We start from the raw sequence: 22,051 nt of genomic DNA on the forward strand, positions 1-22,051 counted from the left end.
AAATCAAACAATTTATATATATATTTTGTCCTTATACATGTGTTAATCTATATATTGAGATATCTAATAATTTATTTTGAATTGTTTCCAGCATTAAAAACGTCTCGCGGCAGTTTGACCAGCAGGAGGCGGCCTCCCCTTTCTTCAATCTGAAGTACGTGGAAGATTTAAAAAGCCAATATAAAAACAAATCAAAAGGAAAAAGAGTGAAATTCAATTCACAGTGTAATGATATATATTTCCTTCATGTGGAGACAAAGATAAATGCCTTTTAATATGTTTTTAATTTAATTATGACAGTGAATGTGTAAAATGGAAATACAGATAACAACGTGTATTGTATTTCATTTTATTTCTTTGTTTATTTGGCACTTGAATCTTCCGTAGAATATCTTCTCTTCACGAATGATTTCCGGAGCCTTTTTGTTGTCAGTTCTTTATTGACCGACGGCCTCAGTTTTAAAGTTTTAAATACATGTATTTTCTTCATCCCAACATCCACATAGATGTGTTTCACTCTAGACTGTCACAAACTCCTGCTCACACAGATAAAATGGTGGACGCAACACCTAAAACATTAAGTCATTAACCAAACATCATGTAAACAGTTCACTAACGGTTTTGTAACACAATGAGGAATCTTCAAAATACAACATTAATAATCAGAATAATTCATCCAACAGAAGCAGATGCTTGACTTAAACATTTACAGCACTGGTTTTGGAAACTGAATCTGACGCATGCAGTTAATAATGCACAGTTATGAAACCAGAGAAGCAGGATCATGGCCCACAGTTTAGAGCCATGAAGTGTGTTTTACAGCCCGTGTGAATGTGAAACGTCATATTCAGGCAGTGGGGATGTTAACATTGAAAGTTTGACCTCATGATGACATTTGATGATTTCATGGTGATCCATCCAATAGCTGTTGAGATATTTCACAAAACCACAAGTGTGAACCTCATGGTGGCGCTTGAGGAAAAGTCAGAATCACCAAGTCATCAGGATTCATCCACTGTACAAAATGTCATGGCAGCCATTCAACAGCTGGTGAAATCATCCCCAAAGCCATGCTGCTAGCACAAGCTAATAAAAACAACACAAGCTAATGATTTGGACACCTTTCACTTCGGAACGAGCAAACTGTACATTTGGCATTTACACTTGTTTCACTGAACTCCATTACAGGAAGGTTACCTGATGAAATGCTCATAAAAGGCAGTGGTACGTTTCGAGGGCAGATGAAAGCAAAAGTAACCGCATTATAAATACAACCAAGCACACGAAACCACAGCAAACAGCTTAACAACCAACCCTCTCAGAAACCTAAAGGATGAAGGCAAAGCAGAGGAAGAAGTGCATCCGTAAGCTAAAAGAAAATGTCAAAGGGTTTCACACGAGCGCACGCTGACGGCTGAATTAAATGAGCAGGAGTTAGGACAAGAGTGCAACTGCATAGGGAGAAAATGTTCTCCTAGTTTTCCTCTGAAATGCAATGACATCAATTATTCAAGTGTTTTCCTCCTGAATAAACAATAAAGTCCTGGTAAAAACATGAAACGATTAGAAAAAACAACAGCGGCTGCGTTTTGCTTGTCGGAGAACGGTCGAGCTCTGATTCATTCGGCTTCAGACTGAGGACAAACTCCATGTCTTCAGAAAAATTAACTCTTTAATGGATCCAGGACTTCTGTTACTGGGCCCTGGCTGACCCCCACTTCCACCCACTGTCCTGTGTTTATCTCCTGTCGTCTCCAAAGTTCCCGTTAGGTACAAAGCACACAGCAGATCCCACATGGCAGCATCATCGTCATACTGGCTCCAAGACAAGGTCGTTTTCTGGGAGTTATGTTTGGACAGCCATGCTAGCCTGTACTTCACCACATTGGAGCTAAATGCTAACGTCAGCATGCTAACATGCTCACAACGACAACGCTAACATGCTATGTTAAACTGGTATAATGTTTACCATAGCGTGTTAGCATGCCAACATTTGCTCGATAAAAGCACAGCTGAGGCTGACGGGAATGTCATTAGTTTTGTTTTTGTATTTGGTCATAAACCAAAATATTGGACACATTGAAATTTTGACCAGATGATGACGCTAGAGGAAAAAACAGAGAATCAGCAAAGTTATTAAATTCATCCTGAGAGGGTCATGATTACTTTCACCATTTTTCATGTCAACCCATCCAAGAGCTGTTGACACATTTCATTCAGAACAACAAATATTCATTTGCATGTTTGTCTGCTACAACATACAGATGTGCTCTGTAAATCACTGAAATCCAGTATATTCTGTTGTGAGATTTCACGATGGTGCCACTGAGTTTTGCACTGAATCAATGGAACACTGTTCGCTATCCATCTACACAGACAGAGACTTATTTTGAGACCCTTATGTACAGCAGATATTAAACCAGTGAGGCTTCTGTTTCTCGTTGGAGAAGAATCTGGTGTTTTAGACACACATAACATCCATCGTCCAGGAGCATCACACTCGCTCTGTAATCCAGGCTCGTTTCTTTGTTTGCATGCAAACGACCCGGCTCACAAGCCGTGATGCTAATAACAATATGCATGTCTGACATAAACGGTCACGTTCAGTTAAGAGAAATGTAGGGATAAAAGCTGAATTCATGCCATGCGGTTAATTTCTCTGTTTATCAGAGATGCAGCGTGTTCTTGTTTCTCCTGTTGCTACACTACTTTGGAGAAAGCTTTCAGGGATGGTACACATGCGTTGGTAATAATAGAATAAAAGTAATAATACCCTGGAGGCTGTTGTTGTGATAATACTGAGGATATAACAGCGATGCAGATGTGTGAGCAGACTGGAGTTTTAGTTCCTGAAACAGTTTGCAGATACAGAGCTGGAAAATGTGACCAACAAAGAGGACTTCTGGTCAAAGCTCCTGATCACATTCATTTAGCTAACAAGCTAATAGCTGCGGATGTATGTGACTACTTTGAACTTGTACGATCAGCTAAGCTAACAGTCCACCTTTGATATCTTAGGGCTGCTGCATTATAAGCTTGTGATATTAGCTTTCCATTTGCAAAACTAGTTTCTTTCCCAGAGAGAAAAAGAAAAACTAAAGTTTATATTAGCCAGTGAAATGAGTCAAGCCTCCAGTGGAGCTAGCTGGCAACGTCTGTACAGTAAACATGATAAATATACACATTTTATGGTTACTAATTGACATTTTTCATTAAAAAAAGCCAAAGAAAAAAAAAAAGAGAGAGAAAGAACTACAAACACGTTGCTCACTTTTGTTATGTCCCACCACACACATCCACTTCAGCTAGCCTACGTTAGCAAGCTGCTACCTTCGCATGGTTTACCCACTTTTCTGAGGACATGTTGCAGTTAAGCACTGTGTTGTTCTGAACAACCACAAAAGAATCGGATGTTGGTCGTAACATTTGTAGAAATAAAACTCTGATCTGCTTCACAGCTGAGAATCACGCTAAGGACCGTCCTCCCGGGTATTACCGCTACAATATATACACTAGGTAAGAAGTATAAAAAGACTATTGGGGATCGTCCGCAGGCAGTATTTCCTTCAGTAACAGACCCAGGTGTGTGTGTGTGTGTGTGTGTGTGTGTGTGTGTGTGTGTGTGTGTGATGTGGAGACATTCATCAGCTCTCTGACCACTTCACTCACTCCTCAGGCTTCTTCATTAAAGGAGCAGTCCAGCTTTTCAGTGAACTCCTCTTGTTCTGTTCACCACATGAGGAGACGGGGATCAGTTTCATCTCTGTGAGGGTCCTGGCTTAGCAAAGAGGCTAAAGATGGGGGGGAAATACACCTCAAGAGGCCGTGAGTCACATGTGTCTTATTTAAGAGCTAACTCTGACATGGGTGTAATCAAACTGGGCTTTGAGTCTCCATATCCTACTGAATTCTTCATCATGTTGTGTCATGAATTAAGGACATTCGCTTCCTATTTAGATTTGTGCTTGCACTGTTTCCAGGTCATCTCTACCTGCACATAAACACCTTAACAGAAGGAAAATAGCCAAATCTTCTTCCTCTTTTTAGCTGGCAAACAACAAAACATCTTGTTAACTTCCAAGTTAAATTCAATACTTGTAAAACTAAACTGAACGCAGTATCGCAGCTGTTTTATAGTAATATCCCCCAAAGTATTAAACTATGAAGGAAAAGGCCTAGAATTGTTTATTATTATACATATCCTTTAGTACTTCCATAATCATATGATCAATTACATTAAAGTGACCTGGACAAGTGGCAGAAAATGGAGCGCCATATTAACCCATTAAAAATGAATTCATTCAAGCTTTAGCTCAAATCTTCCCTCGTTCGTTCTGAGCTGACGAGCTTCGCAGCCGCAGCGTTGACAGCGTTTTCATGAAACTCCAGAAATAAGGATTAAACAGATTCCTGCAGCCAAATCCACTGTCACAACAATCCCACTTCCAGCGTACAGGTGTGTAACGTCTCCTGACAGCCTGCGATCACATACACACACATTTCATAACTAACATCAGCGCCTACGGCAGCCGAGAGACACGATTTAAGACTTTTTAAGAGCTTCTTTTTTGAGGAAACTAAATGCTTTTTTTTTAAGAACTGAAGATATCATAGTTTAGTCACAAACACCAGGCGGTTATAAGGGAGAAGATGATGCCTTTTAAAATCTACCAACTTCAATGTGGGCGTACTCTGGCTCCTTTGTGTTAGGACACTTCTTCACGCCACCACTCACAGTCAGGAAACTTCCCTCTCGCACACTCAGAGAACAGATACAATCACTTCAAGCCAAGACATCCTGCTGCTTGTAGAAGTGCTTTTCAAGCCCTGAAAATAGGGCCGTAGAAAAGTCCAAAAAGTAAAATTCAAGCCACAGGAGACATGTCCGAAACTAAAGCAAAGCAGCTGTATTCTCTGTCTTGTTCACACAGACAGACTGATTGTAAGTTTTCAAAGGGAGCCGAATGAGATCGCTCCTCAGTATGATCACATGTAAGCGAAGCAGCTATCGGCAGTGAAAAACTGATCCAGAAGCTGATCTAGACCCTACCGTCAAACAAAAAACCAACAGAATTCCCTCCACAGCAGGTTGAAAACACAGCTCAAAGTGAAACAGCTGCCGTCCGAGCAACAATCCAAAGGAAAGCTAAAGATGGAGGTGAAGGAGTGAGCGCGGCGCCTCACAGTGGAATGACTGATGTGTTACAGTATGTACATGTGAAGGCGCTCACCTGCACAGGTCCGCGTCATGGAGTGTTTGTCAGTTTAAGATTAAGATCAGAATTAAAGCAAAGGACCATGCTGTTGATTTTACTTGTTTCAGTCCAACAAACCACACGTTTCCAAAGCGTACCACGTGCTTCCAGCCCGTCTACTTCATAACTGTTTGGCTGCAACAGGAGATCATTTTATAAAATCAAAAATATTCACGGATGCTCAGACGTGTGAGAGCTGACAACAAAAAGGAGATAAATAGAATAGAGCACCAGATGTGGATTCATCCGCTGCTGAAAATAGTCCCACTACAATAGTCCCCAGTTTCTCCCAGAGTTAAGTAGTTTTGGGTATGTTATTAAATTAATATTGTTGTCTATGGGTGGTTCATTGCTTGCTTTGTGGTACTGCTTGTTTTTATATATGTGGGCTTCATAAATTTCCCACAAGTGTCGAGTGTGTGCAGGAGCAGATTTTGTCTGCAAGGCAGGAAATCTGCCTAAAATCTGATACTGTGCTTTGGAAAACACACGATAAGTGGCTGAAAAACAGTGGTATGGTCCTTTGAGGGCTGACATTAGAGTTAGTTTAGGTTTCAGGGATGAACATTATCTCATATGGTTTGTATGTGTGTGTGAACGACAGGCACATCTCTCAATGTGTGTGTGTGAGTGCTATGACAAATAAACGTGTGTTTCAGTGTTTACTGCCTATGAGAACAGCATGTAATATTTATCGTGAGTGGCACAGCGTTCCTTTTGGTTTGGCAGTGAGTATGAAGTGTTCATGCGTCTGTCCTCATTGTTACACGTCGTCATGCAGGGTTCAGCTTTGCATCGTGTGTGTGTGTGTGTGTGTGTGTGTGTGTGTGTGTGTGTGTGCGTGTGTGAGTTTGTGTGCTTCTGTATTTCCCAGTCAGCGGTTGGGTGCACCTCCGTCATCCCGGGTGCAGTTCAGCTTGCTGAATCCAGGCAGCATGACGCGTCCATGGCTGTAGATGTCGCGGTCGGAGCCCTGGTTCATCCGTTTGACCAGGTTCTTCTCGTACAGCAGAGGGTGGTAGGCGCCGAGCGTGCAGGCGGCGTCAAAGAAGCGCTGGTAGTAATGGCAGAGCTCCGTCTTCCTGTGGGACGGCAGGAACTCGTAAACGTGCACCACCTCGCACAGCGACATCATCAGGACGGTGCCTGGAGAGGAAACAGAGACAATCAACTGTACTCGACTGCGTGTTCTTCACTGAACTCTACCGTGTTTCCTCTTCACCTCCGTTTTTTTGGATCATGAACAGGAAGCGGCGAGAGAGTTGTCGTTTCTCGTACCGAGCAGGCCGGAGGAGGGCGGGTTCTTCTGGATGGGCTCGGCCATGTTGTCTTGTATTCGTTGCCAGACCTGCCACTCAAAGCGAGGATGCAGGATGTAGAAAGGCTGCATGGGATGAAGCCTCCTGTATCTCTGGTACTGGGTGAAGATGGGGTAGTCTGTCCTGTTGTACCACTGGGGGGGGGGGGGCACAAATCATGAAGGCTTCTATTAAAACATCTTAATATACTGCGAGTTTCCATTCATTCATTATTCATTCAAGGTGTGATGTAAACGTTACCTGAGTGAGGTCAGCAGAGAAGGGGGCGGGGTCCCAGGCCACCAGAACACCTGAGCTGTACAGAGAACTGGACAGGAAGCGGTGGTCATCAGACGCCATCACCTATACGACAGGTAGAAATGAATTAGAAACAATGCATTAAATCTTGTTGATAACAGTGACGCTCACTAATATCTCATTTCATGCATTAATCTAAATAATCTTTAACAACATCATACACCCTGTTAATTTAGTTTGGGGTGAATAAATCTGAATCTGAGGCTGGAATTTAAGTTTAAAACGTTAAAAACTTCAAGTATCTACAGGTGAAAATGTCAAATAATGTCAGAACACTGTCTGATCTGTGACCTACACGTGCTGTTTTAAAACGTAGAAACTCTTGGATCATTTGTCCTGATGTGAGAGTTTTTCTCTGTTAAATCGTGTGCATGCGTGAGGACAAAAATAGCTGAAAGCAGCATCATCGCCAAACTGTTACCATAGCAACCATCAGCATGTTTTCAGTCGTGCTGACGAAGAATCAATTGTTTTACTAAAAACAAAAGTTGGACTTGTGCAGTGGGTTTCTGAGGAGGTTTTCCTGGACTACGTGTGGATCAGGGTCGGCTCTCGTCCAGAAGGAGCTGGTGATGCACCTGAAGCTGTTCGATGAAGTTATTTCAGATTTCAGTTGTGTTTTTTCTTATTCTGGTATCAAAACTCGCTTGTCTGAACATGCGGTATGAAGTCAGATGGAGCGTGTTGTAAGGTACAGACACGTCTTTGTGCTTACCTGCGAGTTGATGAGGCGGATCGTGGTTTTGGAGCCGACGTCCTTCTCGTAGCCGGTGGTGGGCGCCGCGTTGAAGCGCAGCACGGCATCGTGAGAGTCTGAGATGTACAAACAGAAAACAGAAGAGAAGAAGTGAAACTTTCTGAGGTACTGATGCAACAGTCTGTTTCTGTGTCCGTAAATAAACTGCATCTAAACACTAAAGTAGAAGCTGTTGTGACACTGAAGACGTCCAGATGTTCCTGTCCGGTGTCGCCTCACAGACTTCTGATAAACGCTGCAGAGGAACTGAATTAAACAGGTCGTATGTGTTAAGGAGTCATGTTTCATCAATAGACGTGAGCCTCTAATCAGCAGAAAAAAACGGAAACGCATTCTTCATCTTGGCTGAAAATATAAGTAATAACTTAGAGGACATAGCGCCACCCATGCAGCAGACAGCAGGTTAATGTGGACATTACACATAAAAGATGTTTTTGGTAAGCGGTGGCTAGCACTAATGCTACAAGCTCTGGTGGTTTCTGGTGAAAGTAACCAAACTATGATCTTCAATGGACTAAAAACAGACCGGAAACATGGCGGAGGATCTAAACTCAGCCTGTCTGTTCTTTTGTTATGCACTGATGGTTTATGAGACAAAATAGTCTCCTGTGATGGACGACCTTGATCTGATGTCAAAGTATCTCACCGATCTCTTTGCCCAGTCCAGAGTAGCGGAGCGACCCTGCGGACGACACCACAGCGCAGCTCTTGTACGGCCCGAGGTCAGAGGTCAGCTGCTTCAGCGGCAGCTGGGCGGCCCAGGGCAGCGCCGAGAAGGGCTGGAGGTCAGGGGTCAAGGTCGTGACCTCTACCTTGTCCTTCAGCTGGCAGAGAAGCTTAGGACCGCTCAGCTTGGGCCTGCTGGAGACGCCGCCGGGGCCAGAGAACTCGACTCCGTACTTATTCATCGCCTGACGGAAACACCAGACGACGACAAAAAATCAATGATGTGTTTGGAAAATGATGTCAGAATTCGGCCTTCTTTCGTCAAATGCTTCCCTGAATAATAAACTCTCACCTGATAATTCTGCACCACCTTCCTCAGTCTGCTTCCCAGCATGCTACTGGACATCTCGTCATCCCACACCTCCCCCAGAAGGCCGTGAGGCCCGAAGAACTCCGCGTCCCCCACTCGGCCACTCAGCTCCCCCCTCCGCCGACCTCCGAACAGGGTCTCCAGAGCACGAACGAAGGGGCGCGGCAGCAGCCGGGAGAAAAACCCGGACGGCTCCCGCTCTCTCTGCCTCCGCTTTGGCGTGGAGTCCGCGGCCTCGTGGGTGTGGTTTGGAGAGGAGAGGACAGGGATTGGACGGTGAGGGTCACCTGGGACGACACCTGGGAGCTTCTGTGGGTCGATGTACATGGGCTTGGCTCCGCCTCGCAGCACCTGTGGAGTCAGAAGAACGATGACATCCATATAAGATATTTATTCAAAATATGAGTTAGAATTTATTTTTCATCATATGTCACACGTAAAAAGTTGTGTTATTTTCTACATTTTGAATTTTACTGCTGTCGAACACTTTAAACGTGCAACTCTTACTAACCTAACACTGTTTTTTGTTTATTTCTGGGCGTTTTAATACGGGGGCCTATGGGGATTGGCTGGCTTTTTGAGTTAGCCTCAAGTGGCCGTTTGAGGAACTGCAGTTTTCAGCCCGTCTGTGTTGACTCCATTATTTAGTCTGGGAGCTCATCGCTTCCAAATAACAAGTGTCAACTCATTCAATCTCCAAAATCATACAGAATGTATTGAAATATGAAATATGATGAGACAGTATTCACCATAACGACCAAACTGATCTTCATGTGAAAGATGAAGATATAAAGATGCATTGTTTAGTTGTATTTTTAACCAGTTTTATTTTTCTCTTCCAACAGCTGATAAAATCATACATTAACACCTGAAAGCAGCTGTGCTGACGGTGAAGCATAGCGACAGACCTTGATGACAGAATGTGCACGAGGCTGAGCCCGGGTTCGCGCCCGGACCCCGAAGATGGCGTCTGTGACGGGCACGCTGTTTTCAGCACAGAGGGCGTAGAGCAGAGCCATGGAGATGCAGAAGAAGGCCATGCAGACCGCTCCACGGCGAGCCCGACGCCTCAGACGCCACAGCAGGCTGACTCTGTCCATCGCCGCCCCGGGGATCTGCGGAGGACACACACATTCACAGGCGACTGTCCGGAAAGGTCATCCCAACTTCTTGTGTGAGACAAATGAAATCGGGACGGCACAGAATCTGTTCCTATTCATTCAAGTGTTGCCTTTGGCCCCTATCTATGGGGCCAAATCCAGAATGTCTCCACACGTCACCTCCTACTTGACTCCATTTTGGATAACAAACTGAGTTAAAACGGCGTATTTGCTGTGTGCGACGGATCATGCAATGGATCAGAGTGACGGTACGTTTAATGCTCAGACACTGAATTATTCCCCTCAGCTCGACAGAACGCTTCAGCTTCTTTTAGCTCACTGCTTTGGTGTTATGGCCTGAAAGGTAGAAAACAAAGACAAGTTCTCAGACGAGAAGCTAAAATCCTTCAGTAAACCACCTGCTCAACACGCTCAGCGTCGAGCTGGTGATCACAGTGGAGCTAAAATCCAGAGATCTCCCTCAGGAGACCAAACAGAGCTAAAAGAGAGAGAGAGTGCTGGGCTTCTGTCCGTCAGGTGGAAACAACCTGAAAGGTGAAAAGATGTCGAAGTTGTGCCCCAAATGCCAAAGTCAGTTTTTCTAGGTTTGAATATCTGTTTATTAATTTTACTTCGTTAATGTGAGTGTAAATGAAATCCTGAGTGGTGGGGCGTTTGATGGCAGCTCTCAGGATCTTCTTCCCTCTCATAACGAGAGTAGAGCTGTAAACATGTAAACAACAGTGTTTCCATTTTCCTTTTTTTATTTCATATTTATGTGACACTTTGGGCCTTGTGTTGTTAAAACGCTTCAATAGGACCCCCCCTTTGAACTGGCTTTTAATTTGACCTATTTGTTGATGGATTCATTCATTTAGAAATCCTTTAAATTCCTGTTTTTGTTCCCAATCAGACACCAGTCAACAAAACGCTTTGCAATTATTTCCATGACATAGTTTAACAATAATCCACAGACCGAAAACCAAAACTGCCTGCATGGCTGCAAACCACGAGATGTGAGAAAATATTCTGTTTGTGACTGAGCCGAGCTTTAATCGGGGCTACTTCATTCACAGGATCAAACAAACAAACAAACAAACAAACAAACAAACAAACAAACAAGCAGAGAGGCCTTCGTGCTGAATCCCTGCTCCTCATACTGTAAGTAAGTGAGTGAAACAACAATGAAGAATAAGGACATGGGAGCATGCCATCACTGCCCCAGGCAATGAGTGAAATCAGGGAGAAAGAGCAGAGAGGAGGAGGAGGAGGAGGAGGAGGAGGAGGAAGACGGCTTGATTCATCAGAGGACAGGCCAGACGGGAATAAAGGAGTGAAGGCAGGACGAGAGAGGCCTGAAGATGACGAGGAAAAGAGAGAGAGAAGAGGAAGGACAGAGAGAAGGAAGTCCATCACAGGATGAAGACCTTCATCGCACAATGTTTGTGCAGCCGACACACTGAATGGAAATAAATGAGGCTGGTCAACAGTGTGGGTTTAACACTGACCGTGGATGACATCACGAAGAGGAAGTAAGTTCCATGTTAGAAAGCACACAGACGAAAACAAGATTAAAGAATAAAACTGCTGCCAGCAGTGGAGCTGAAACTGAGTTTGTTTTGAGAGGAAACATGGTGAACGTCAGGCTGTGGAGGGACAGGTGTGAGGTGCATGCAGGTGGTCAAGAGCGGACTTTATCAACACGGACAGCAGATGCAGCTGCAGCAGCAGAGATCATGACGCCAGTTTAACTCCAGTGCCCGACTGTCAACATCCCCTAACGCTAAAGGAACAATGCACCTGAGAGCCGCCACTCAGGTCCAAGCCCATGATTCAAACACAGACAGGACATTTTTAGATCTAGTGTAACTTACACTTTCAAAGAAGATGTAAATAAATGTCCACACATCATGACGGCCATTAAAAGTGCAGCACTTCAACACTGAATCATCACCTTTCGCTACGATTTCACATTCAGGGAAAACAAGGAGGTGAGGAGTTGGTTCCAGACGCAGACTACAAAGTCCGGGTAGGCGCAGTTCAAGCTATTTATTAAAGAAAGGCTTACAGGAAGGATGACGCAGGCAAAGAGCAAATCCAATAAATCTAAACAGGCCAGTAAATCCAAGGAAAAGGCGCAAACCATCAAAAAGGCTGAAACAATCGAGGTAAAAGGAGTAACTGGCACGGACGCTGGAGAGGGAGGAGCGAGGAGGCACAGGTGAAATAAATCAGCAATCACAAAGGTGGGGAAAGGCAGGAAGTAAAGCACGAGATGACACGCGAGGAAAACGTTTTCAACATAAAACAGGAAATACGAAAACTGACAACCAAAACCATGATACCTTTTCAAAGTAGTGTTAGTTATTTATAGGTTACATTCACTCAAATACAGGCTAAAAAAAACACATTACAGCCCAGAGTGGAACATTACACTTCCTGTTTACGTCTACAAAGCACCCAAATTATGCCGACTGCAGTTCCAAACCTTAGAGCATGAATATCCCTCAGCAAGCGTGAGACAGAGAAGAGAAACAGGGCTGAACATGGTGATCTGAGGTATCCTGCACTGAAGCTGGCGAACCGAACGCTGTGCCAGGCATCACCAAACGTCCACAGACTGTTTCAGCCCTGTGGCTGAGCTAGTGCTGAAGAGTGAGGCTCAGTCTCACAAAAACAGTGAAACGTAATCACTGAGCCAACATAAATGCCTGCGGGGGGGGGGGGGGGTCTAACATGACTCAGCGTTTCCTGCAGCAGGTAGAAGAATGCAGGTAGGAGAGTTGCAGGGTGTCCAACTCGAGGAAAAACAAGGCACAGAACAATATTCACGTCATGTTTTAGTTTCCTTTTTCTATCGTTTTACCCCAAATAACTGTGAAGTGTGCTGTCATTCATGACAAATGACCCAAAAACCTCTCCACCGTTGTAAGGGACAATTCTCAGAGGAGAGGCCTCCCAGTGGAGGCATGGTCAGCTGGGAGGAGGCCCCAGGAGGAGCTGGATGAAGCAGCTGGACTGTGTCTGAGTTACACTGCTTTGCCTCATGCCAACATGACCTTTACCTGGATAAGAGACACAAAATGGACGGTGACTCTGAAGAAAGACGTGTTTTAATGTAAGCGTTGCCCAACCCTGAATTCAGTATTAAACAGCCACCTGAGCTCAGGTTATGCTGCAACACAATGTGGCCTCCACAATGACCGGAGGAGGAAGGGAACGACCGAAACCACTGCACAGATCAGACCCTGCGGAGCGCAGATCCTCACATGATGGCCGTCTGTGCTGCACGCGAGTGCAGGGAACGCATAAGATGAGCATGTTCCTGCTGTGTTACGTCTGCACGCGCAGCAGCTGGTATGCACACAGCCAGGGGCTGAATACGAGCGCTGAGCTCCACTTTGTGCCGTCTGACACACTGCTGCCACACGAAGGACAACACAGCCCCACTTTGATCTGAGCTACTGTCTGAACAACTCGTTTTTCTACCGAGAGCCACAGCGGGAACTGCAGCCTGACGGGTTTCATGAGGACGACAGCAATATCTGGAGGAAAGGAGCACGCGGAGTGTCATAATATTAGGAGAATATCAGGAACGTCGGGTGAGAGTATATCGACCAAACTATTACATACAAACGCAAAGTTTGACCTGAAGGCGGCACTGAGGTCATGAGGATTCATCCTTTGGTGAAAATGAACGTCTGAGCCACAATTATCAAAACTGATTTTCTGTAATAAGTAACTATTTAATCAACGTCGATTGTTTCAGCTTTAGATTTTTAACAATGCCAAAAAATGATAAAAAACTGTCCATCAAATCAACGTCCTCAAAGCTCAAGAAATCAAAGGTTTTCACCAAACTGCTAAAAAGAACAGAAAAGCTGCATGCAGAGAACGAAGAGGCTGGAGCAGTAAAAGGTTGTGTCACAGCAAAGCTAACTTCAGCAAACACTCACACGTCTGCAGCGTGACGTGATGAACTCTGACAGGACTTCAGTGGCTTCCTTTCATCAGATTATTGAAATGAAGCCTCTGAGTCCGGTTCAGACCATCTGCACCTCCAGCTGAAATCAAACAAAGTGAACAGATTTCAATGAGGCTTTTGAGGGAAACAGCTGCTTCCACTTCGCTTCAGCTGAAGGAAGGAGCTGTCTGCATCCTCTTTGATGAATATCAATACACATGTCATCCATATCTGACTAAGCAGGGCTGTTGCGACCCGGACTGGTTCCCCCTTTGAGCTAAATAAGTTTATTTCATTTTTAATTAATCACCTGCACTCAAAATCTGCTCTGTCATCGTCACGTTTTTAGCTGATAGTTTGAACAAACGGCTGTAACCGAGCCCAGTATTCACTCTGTTTTAGTTCTATTTTTGGTCTCCACCATCTCCTGAGGGAAATATCTGGCTCCTTAGCTTCTACGTGCTCCACTATGATCACCAGCTAGTCTCTGACTGCGTCTGTCTGCTGTTTGCTGCTCGTCTTAAGTGGCTTTTTACAGAGATTTCTCTGAAAACGATGCTATTAGAACACCGAGAGTGAAGCAGAACAGTAGAGTTGTGTCTGCACAGATAAACGATGACCTGAAACTCACATTAAAGCTCTGTAAGGCCGAGGGGCGCGGCAGGCTTTTACGTTGTCATTTCACAGATCGTTATTCTAAAATATCCTCGATAGCCCCTTTAAGATCTGCAGCTTTGGTCAATATCAGCACATTACAGGTGTGGATCACCTGAAGCTGAAATGAATTCAGAAAACCACAGCTGCTCCTCGTACATCTGTGGACCTTCAACATGGCTGCCGGAGGGTGTGACACCTCCTCCTCCTCTGAGTGAATGAATTAATGAATGAATGAATGTAATGGCAGCATAACTGCAGCACTGCTGGCTGCAGAGCTTCAGAGCCTCAGACAGATGGTGGTGTCACCCGATATCTGCTTAAAGATGTTGCCCTAAATCCCTTCACACACACACACACACACACACACACACACACACACACACACACACTCGCATCATGATCCCTGTCGTGCCACTCCATCGACATAATGCAGTCCCCTTACCCAAACTCCAGCCTGGTTCAGTCTGGACCCGTGAGGAGCCACGGTGACAGGAGGTCCCAGGAGCTGGTGTGTAGTCAGTTTAAAGCCTCACTGGGACAGAAACACATGCACGCACACACACAGGCAGCCAGAGGTGTGTGTGTATTATGTATGGACTTACAGACTCATAAACTACTCAAGATTAAAAGGTAGGAGTGTGTGTGATGCTGCAGTGTGTGTGAGTCTGCAGTATCTGTTCGTGTGTGTGTGTGTGTGTGTGTGTGTGTGTGCGTGCGTGTGTGTGTGTGCGTGCGTGTGTGTGTGTGTGTGAGAGAGAGAGTTTTAATCTGGCCTGGTGGAGTGAGAGGGAGTTAGATGGTTATGTATGTGTCAGCAGCAGCAAAGCTCTGAATCAAGCCACACAGAGGTTGATTGGTTGGTTGCTGTCGGCAGTGTGACATTTATGCCTCGGCATCAGAGACGAATATCCAGCTGCAGCTGAACATCCTGTCTCCCAGTATGGCAGAAAAGTAGAAATTATGACTTTAAAAGAGAGAAAACAAACACACCAAAAGCCTGAGAATCGATTCAGTCTGCTCAGACACGAACCGACCGATCTGCAAATGTTCAGCTGATTAATAATTCTCTGCTTTTTAAAACTGACTCTCATGAAAAACTATTAAAAATGTGGTGTAAGATATAACGTGAATACAACACATAGCAAAAAAAAGAGGTGGCTACAAACAAAGTAAGAGGGGAGGCTGTCCTCCACGCTGAAACCTGGAAGCCCCCAAAACTTGATGATACATGAAGCATCCATATCGATTTGCTACCCGCAGAACAAAAGCACCACAGAGAGCCTGTTCACGCATCCTATCCCAGCATCCTAGCTGTACTTCTGTGACGCGATATCAGGATTATTGGCACGAAATGGCTGCAAAGACACCATCACCGGCAGCTCAGCAGGATCTGATATTAAGTCCACTGTAAAAAGGAGGTGTACACGGTGTGTTTGTATGTGTCCACACTGGTTTCACAGACGTGTGTGACTGCAGGGCTGAAAACAGGGCAAACCCTCTCAGAATAAGGTTTCATTGATCCAAAGTTGGAGTAACGGGAAGTTTCTTTTGCAGCGTGAATCAATGCAGGATGCACAACTCAGGGCAGATCCTCACGGGTGGAGGCTGCCGCGTTAACTCCAGTGCTGACAACCTATTCAGCTGCACTCAGACCGCAGGTGACCGCGCTACATCAACAGCCACACACACACTGGCTGCATCACGCAGTCTGTGCTGTGACACATAGACGGAGGACGGAGGGTACAGTCGATCAGTCTGCTGCCTCTCTGCAGGGCTGAGGGCTGGGACGCGCCTGACCGTGCTGCACCGCTGCGGGTGGATGATGTGCGTCAAGACTCTCCGACGGCTGCAGGTGTGTTGATGTGCATCTCTTTATCAGCACAACAGACCGAACCAAAGCACAGAGCTTTACATGTTTCATGGTGAGCAGCCACGTCACGACCGTGTCAGCACACTCATGGGGAGCTATCGTTAGAAGTTCGACAGTGACGTCAAAACGTTCTCTGATTTTTATATCCGACTCTGAGGAATATGTTTGATATAAAAAACATATACCACATTAGCGCAGTATTTAAGCATGCTAACACTTGCTCTTGTGGGTAATTAATCTACTTCGGATGGACCTGAGAGTTTTTAGACAACTCCAAAGTTTTTCCTTCCCGTCAGGTGAAGAGTCCGCACGTCGTCTTTGAAGCATCACCAAGCTGTCTCGGTCTGCATGCTTTCATCCGATCTTCATATTGAGCCTCTCCGTCTGTTGCTAACACCTAGCAGCATTCACACCTCGACTGCAGCCCGTATCGACGACTGCAGTTCCATCCTTTCTGGTCTCCTGATGCAGCTGCCCGCATCGTTCCCTGAACTCCCTCCATGGATCACATTACTGCTGTTCCTCAGCGGCTTCACTGGCTCTCTGTTAAATACCGAATCGATTTCAAGTTTCTGCCTCTCACCTTTAAGGCCCTTCATAACCGAGTCCTTTGTACCTTTCCGGACTCTGTCTACACACGCTCTCAGATCCTCTTCATTCGACTCACTGAATCACCCGTTTGACTACGTGGGGTCTCGTGAGGTGTCCTCGAGTGCTCTGAAAGCTGAATATAAATAAAATGCATTTGACCTGATGAATCCATTAAGATTCATCCTCTGAGCACCTTGAACATCTGCACCAAATCTAACACCAATCAGTCAAATAGTTGTGGATCAAGATATCTACGGTATGAGTCAAGCTCCATAAACTCCATATCCTACATTTCCCAGAATGCATTATTCAATAGACTTTAATTCGACCATCACTCATCTTTCAAACTCCACATCCAGTTTGTAATGCAGCTTTTCTGTTATGGATTTACAGTCTCCAGATAACCATCACTATGACATCACCGGGGTTATTTCATTAGATGAAGATCCTCCGGAGCCACAGAGCAGATTGTACGACTGTGTTCACGGGCTGGGCAGAGCTCCTCACAACAGCTGCTCCGTAAATTCAATTTACAGTTCATACGGCTCCATTTTCAACTGTGAAAACTGGATTTGATTTAGTTTTACAGGCATTTCTCAGATTTCACCACATGAAGTTATAAATGCAACTGAAGCGGAAAAGCATCACATTATTACCACAACAAAATAGGTTAGTATCATCTGCAAATAAAAATACGTTCATGAAAGCAATAATGAGCCGAACACTGAGCCCTGAGGGACACCACAGCTAACCTGCAATAATTGTGAGTATCAATTGAACATATTGATACTTAACCAGGAGCGTGTCACTCCTTTAATTCCACATTTTTCTTCAGGAATAAGCCAAGATCAATGGTATCAAATGCTTTTTTGAGATCCACCTATTTAGTGTCTAGTCAGCTAATATTTCCTTGTGAAATTCGTTAGTAGTACAAGATAAACAGTCCCATTGGCTGAGCAAAGAATCAGGCCTGTAACTATGAAATGTGTGTCTGTCCAGTTTCATGCAGGACTGACTTCAGTTGTTTTCAATTGCTGAGAGATGTGGCAGCTTGTTGAGACAGTTTCCAAATAAATGTCAAATGATTTCAGCACACACTCAATAATTTTTAAACCAGAGACATGTCAGCGCCTGTTTTCAGTTCAAGTCCTGAGCTTCCTCTTCCCAGCTGACTGTTTTCAAGCATTTCTTTCAGCAGATGCTTGTAGTTACATCTGCATCGTGCATACTACTGTAGGTGTATCAGCGCAGTGAATGAATCATGACACCTCCAGTAACTGTTACTACTGTTGAAGCTGTGAGTCATCTGGAGGCTTTCAACATCCAAAACACACATTTCTGAGGTGCGAGCCGCTGGAGTTTTCAAATACTGACTGATGGTTTCACTGGGACTGTTATCTCACACACTGGACGTACGTGGAGGGTGGACAGGGAGCGCAGCTTGTGGTCGAGCTGCTGCTCGGCGTGGTGAGTCGTGCTGAGCTTACCTTGTAGCCCATGGTGTGTGGTACCGCACGCTCTGTTGCTGTTGTTGTTGCTTGGAAACCGGCTGCTGCTTTTAGGTTCCCCTCATCGCCTCTGTGGACGGAGAGATATATATACACACCGTCAGCTATCTGCATGGGATGATGCTCACACACACACACACACACACACACACACACACACACAGGGCTCACACTGGTGCAGCTCCTACCCACAAATTTCAAAATAAAAGCTCAACACAAGTGATCATGATGAGTGACACATTAGAAGCATGTAACGTAGTTTCACTTGTTATTTGCACTAATGTCACAACACTTTGCTGAAGCTTCTGCATCCCTCCAGTGGTGGAAGTACATTTACTCAAATATTGCACCTAAACACATATTTTGGGCAGTTGAAGGCGTGCTTGTATGGCAAATCTTAACCATTATAATTCATTATGACAGATCTCTAATCTCTCTCATCTTGCCAGTATCAGCTTTTCCAAATACCAAATCAGTCGCATCAGTTTTATCACTGTTGACCTTCAACTTCCAGGAGTTACGCGTATGATCTGCTGCTTTCTGCACCTCCTCCTCTGCTGTAAACATGATTATCGCAGCATCCATAGAACCTTCATCGCGCATCTCAGGGAGTCTGACATCAAGGTTTTCTGAAATTTTGGAGCAACAGGTTAATTTTTTCCTTCGTCCCATGTTCAGTAAATGCTCTTAACTATAATACACCAAAATCTGCCCCTCGATTCCCTTCACCTTATCTATATCTTATTCTGTACTGCATGTATAGTATCTGCACGTTTGATCTCCTACAATTGTCTTATTCCTATTATTATTGTTTTTACAATGCTTCTTTTATTTCCTCCTGTGGGGCAATTAAGATCTGAACTGAGCTGACCTGCAGACAGGAAGGGAAGAAAGTGATGATCAGAGAAAAAAATAAAGAAAAGGAGAAAAGGGGAAGAAGGTAGAAAAAAATGGGGGATATTAATAGAAGGTAAAGGAAGGGGGAAAGGGAGGATGGGAAAAATTCTTCTAAAAATACTAACTGTATATTTTATAGCCTAATATGAGATTGTGCTGCACAGTGTGTACAGTACACATGGTAATTACTGAATTATAGCAATTAATCAAGGAAGTTAATGAGTACACAGATGCCACATAAGATACTGTAGATGTTTTTATAGGCAGGCCATCATCAGAGATCATGCAAGTCACCACAGGATCATTACAGAAACATGATGGGGATGAATGGATGAGTGAATGAATGGATGAATAGATAGATAGATAGATAGATAGATAGATAGACAGACAGATAGATAGGTCTGTTTATCTCTGTCTGATCTGTCTTAAGCTAAGGTGTTACGCGGATATTCGTTGACCTGTGTAAAGTGATGCTCCTCCGTTACCAGCCCGCCAACCGCGTCGTTGCTCTCATCTATCGTCGCCACGGTACCGAATAGGTTGTTGTTCCCGCCGCCATGTTCTCGGAAAGTCCCATGCGTCGCGGTGCTTCCGCTGTTCGTCCGTCCGGTCCAAGGCCGCTGTCGGTGTCCGGTGGCATTTGGAGACGTGTGAACCAGAGCAAGTCCTCCTCTCTGTGACCGCACAGGCTGCAGCGCCGCCACCGAGCGTCAGGCTAGCGACGAGGAGAAAGTTCCACTTCCGTCGAGGTTGTCAAATTAAGAGCTCCGAGCAGTGGCGCTTTACTTTCTTCTTGACCTATTGAACTAATTGCTGTTAAAATAGCGACAGTACTGTAGGTAGTACAATTGATTTTCATCAGTTTTATCAATTTCACACAATCGACAGACACACAAGATGTAAAGAACATGAATAGCACTGTTTAAATCACACAAATAAACTAAAGTAAGAAATGAAAGACATAACAGTCAAAAGATAGCCACAGCTGTAATCAGGGGTTCTCAACCTTTATGTGCCAATAAATTGCAGCTGTTCCACCAAAGAAGGAATTTCCTTTCAAAACAATTCAAATTCTTCAACTTGAGTAATTTTAGAGGAAAGAAGAGGTCTAAATTTTTGCTTCCAGTTTCCCTTTAGTCTAACTGTGTTTTCAGTGCACAATTCATTTATTTTGTTGTTGTTGTTGTTGTTGTTTTCTTCTATTTTGTTTAGTATTTTACAAATTTACGAATGATCTGTCAACAGAACATATTAATTACAGAATTAGATACATTTCACTTGGTGTAATTTTACTTCATATTTAATACAGATATTCAGTGCTTTCTCCTGTATAGAACCTCCATATGCACATTTCTGCTTTCACAGTAGTACTTGTATTTTTTTATTTTGAAAGAAAAGGATGACCACCTAATATCCGGCTCTCTGCTCCTTAAATCTGTGTAACTTGACGGATCTCTCTGCAGCAGCAAGACACGCAATGTCTCTGCAGAGAAGAAGCGAAGACGACGATGCACAAAGCAGAGGGCATCTCTGCCACAACACCAACCTGTCCCCTGTATGAATGATTGATTTATCAATTCCATCGTCAGTTTCACCACAGCTGTCATGCTATTCTACCAGCACTGTAATATTGTTCATATTTAAATGTGTGTCATATTCTAGATCCACAATATATAACTACAACATATAATATATACAAAAAGTACACAAGAGAATACTTTACTGAACCCCAGACGGTAAGTTCTCATGTTACAGCAGTACAAGAAACAATCTAATGATGTTGAACTGGGACAAAGATCCATTTAAAATGATACAACAGAATAAAATATCACAATACTTTGGCCACATGCTTTGTGCATTGTGCAAACAGTTAAATAAATATTAAGTACTTACTTGAGAACATGTACCTAGTTACTTTCTACCACTGGGGGGGAAGAAATACCTCAGACAATAATTTTTTAAAAACAGTTTTAATATAGTGAGTCGTGAAACTATAATCATCACCAGTTGTACCACAAGTGTGGTCATGCGACTGAAGTAATTACGATTTGTGTAACTGCTTTGTACACAGATCAAAAGGAGTTCCCTGACCGGGAATCGAACCCGGGCCGCGGCGGTGAGAGCGCCGAATCCTAACCACTAGACCACCAGGGACAGACATACCAATCAGAATCTGTCATCATATACTAGTAGATCAGTCCAGAATAACAACGTTCAACACACGCACCAGCATGTCGGCTGTGGTCACGGTTGTTGTGGGCTTGACTTGGTTGGCTAGCTAGTGAACGTTCATCGCGTCAGGTAGAGCTGTCGTCGGTTCGCAAGTGAACAATGCCGTCTTCATTATCTCCTCACACACTCATGATTTGGACGTTTGAGAGTGAAGTTAAGGCCATAGGTAAATTTTAGTTTTTGGCTTTATTCCCTTGTCCAACGTGTTCATGTTAGCGGAGTAACTGTGCTAAGTTAACATAGCTAAGCCTCGTTTACATAAGATGGGGCTTATCCTGCGAGCTAGCTGCTGTTTCGTTTCGCTTCTCCTGACATTATGTTTTTGTTGCTGATGAAAGTTAAGAGTGGATACTGAGATAATATCATAACTAACGATAATATTGGCGCTGCCTGAGGAATTTTCCATATTCATATCCTCACATATCGAAAGCGAAACGTGGGACCTCGTGGCGCAACGGTAGCGCGTCTGACTCCAGATCAGAAGGTTGCGTGTTCAAATCACGTCGGGGTCAAAATTTAGTTTTCATTATCAATTGTAATCCAGCCAATCAGTAGATGTGCAGAAAGC

The 22,051-nt window shown here is 44.2% G+C and overlaps 1 protein-coding gene and 2 non-coding genes across 3 annotated transcripts; 1 reads left to right on the top strand and 2 right to left on the bottom strand.

The window, feature by feature from the left end:
- Nucleotides 1-248: 248 nt before the first annotated feature.
- On the bottom strand, nucleotides 249-19,974 carry st6gal1 (ST6 beta-galactosamide alpha-2,6-sialyltranferase 1). The gene is made up of 9 exons (XM_076750241.1): nucleotides 19,710-19,974; nucleotides 18,334-18,424; nucleotides 9,573-9,779; nucleotides 8,647-9,015; nucleotides 8,275-8,539; nucleotides 7,587-7,684; nucleotides 6,815-6,916; nucleotides 6,534-6,708; nucleotides 249-6,401 (listed from the first exon to the last, which is right to left on the bottom strand). The coding sequence occupies exons 2-9, from the start codon at nucleotides 18,343-18,345 to the stop codon at nucleotides 6,130-6,132; spliced, it is 1,500 nt and encodes a 499-aa protein (XP_076606356.1). The 5' UTR covers nucleotides 18,346-18,424; nucleotides 19,710-19,974; the 3' UTR covers nucleotides 249-6,129.
- Nucleotides 19,975-21,333: 1,359 nt separating this feature from the next.
- On the bottom strand, nucleotides 21,334-21,405 carry trnae-cuc (transfer RNA glutamic acid (anticodon CUC)). The gene has a single exon. It is a non-coding gene; the product is annotated as a tRNA-Glu (tRNA).
- Nucleotides 21,406-21,923: 518 nt separating this feature from the next.
- On the top strand, nucleotides 21,924-21,995 carry trnaw-cca (transfer RNA tryptophan (anticodon CCA)). Its single transcript has one exon. It is a non-coding gene; the product is annotated as a tRNA-Trp (tRNA).
- Nucleotides 21,996-22,051: the final 56 nt, after the last annotated feature.

Source organism: Chaetodon auriga, chromosome 15 (assembly GCF_051107435.1).
Source record: "Chaetodon auriga isolate fChaAug3 chromosome 15, fChaAug3.hap1, whole genome shotgun sequence".
In the NCBI taxonomy this organism is placed as follows: Eukaryota; Metazoa; Chordata; class Actinopteri; order Chaetodontiformes; family Chaetodontidae; genus Chaetodon; species Chaetodon auriga.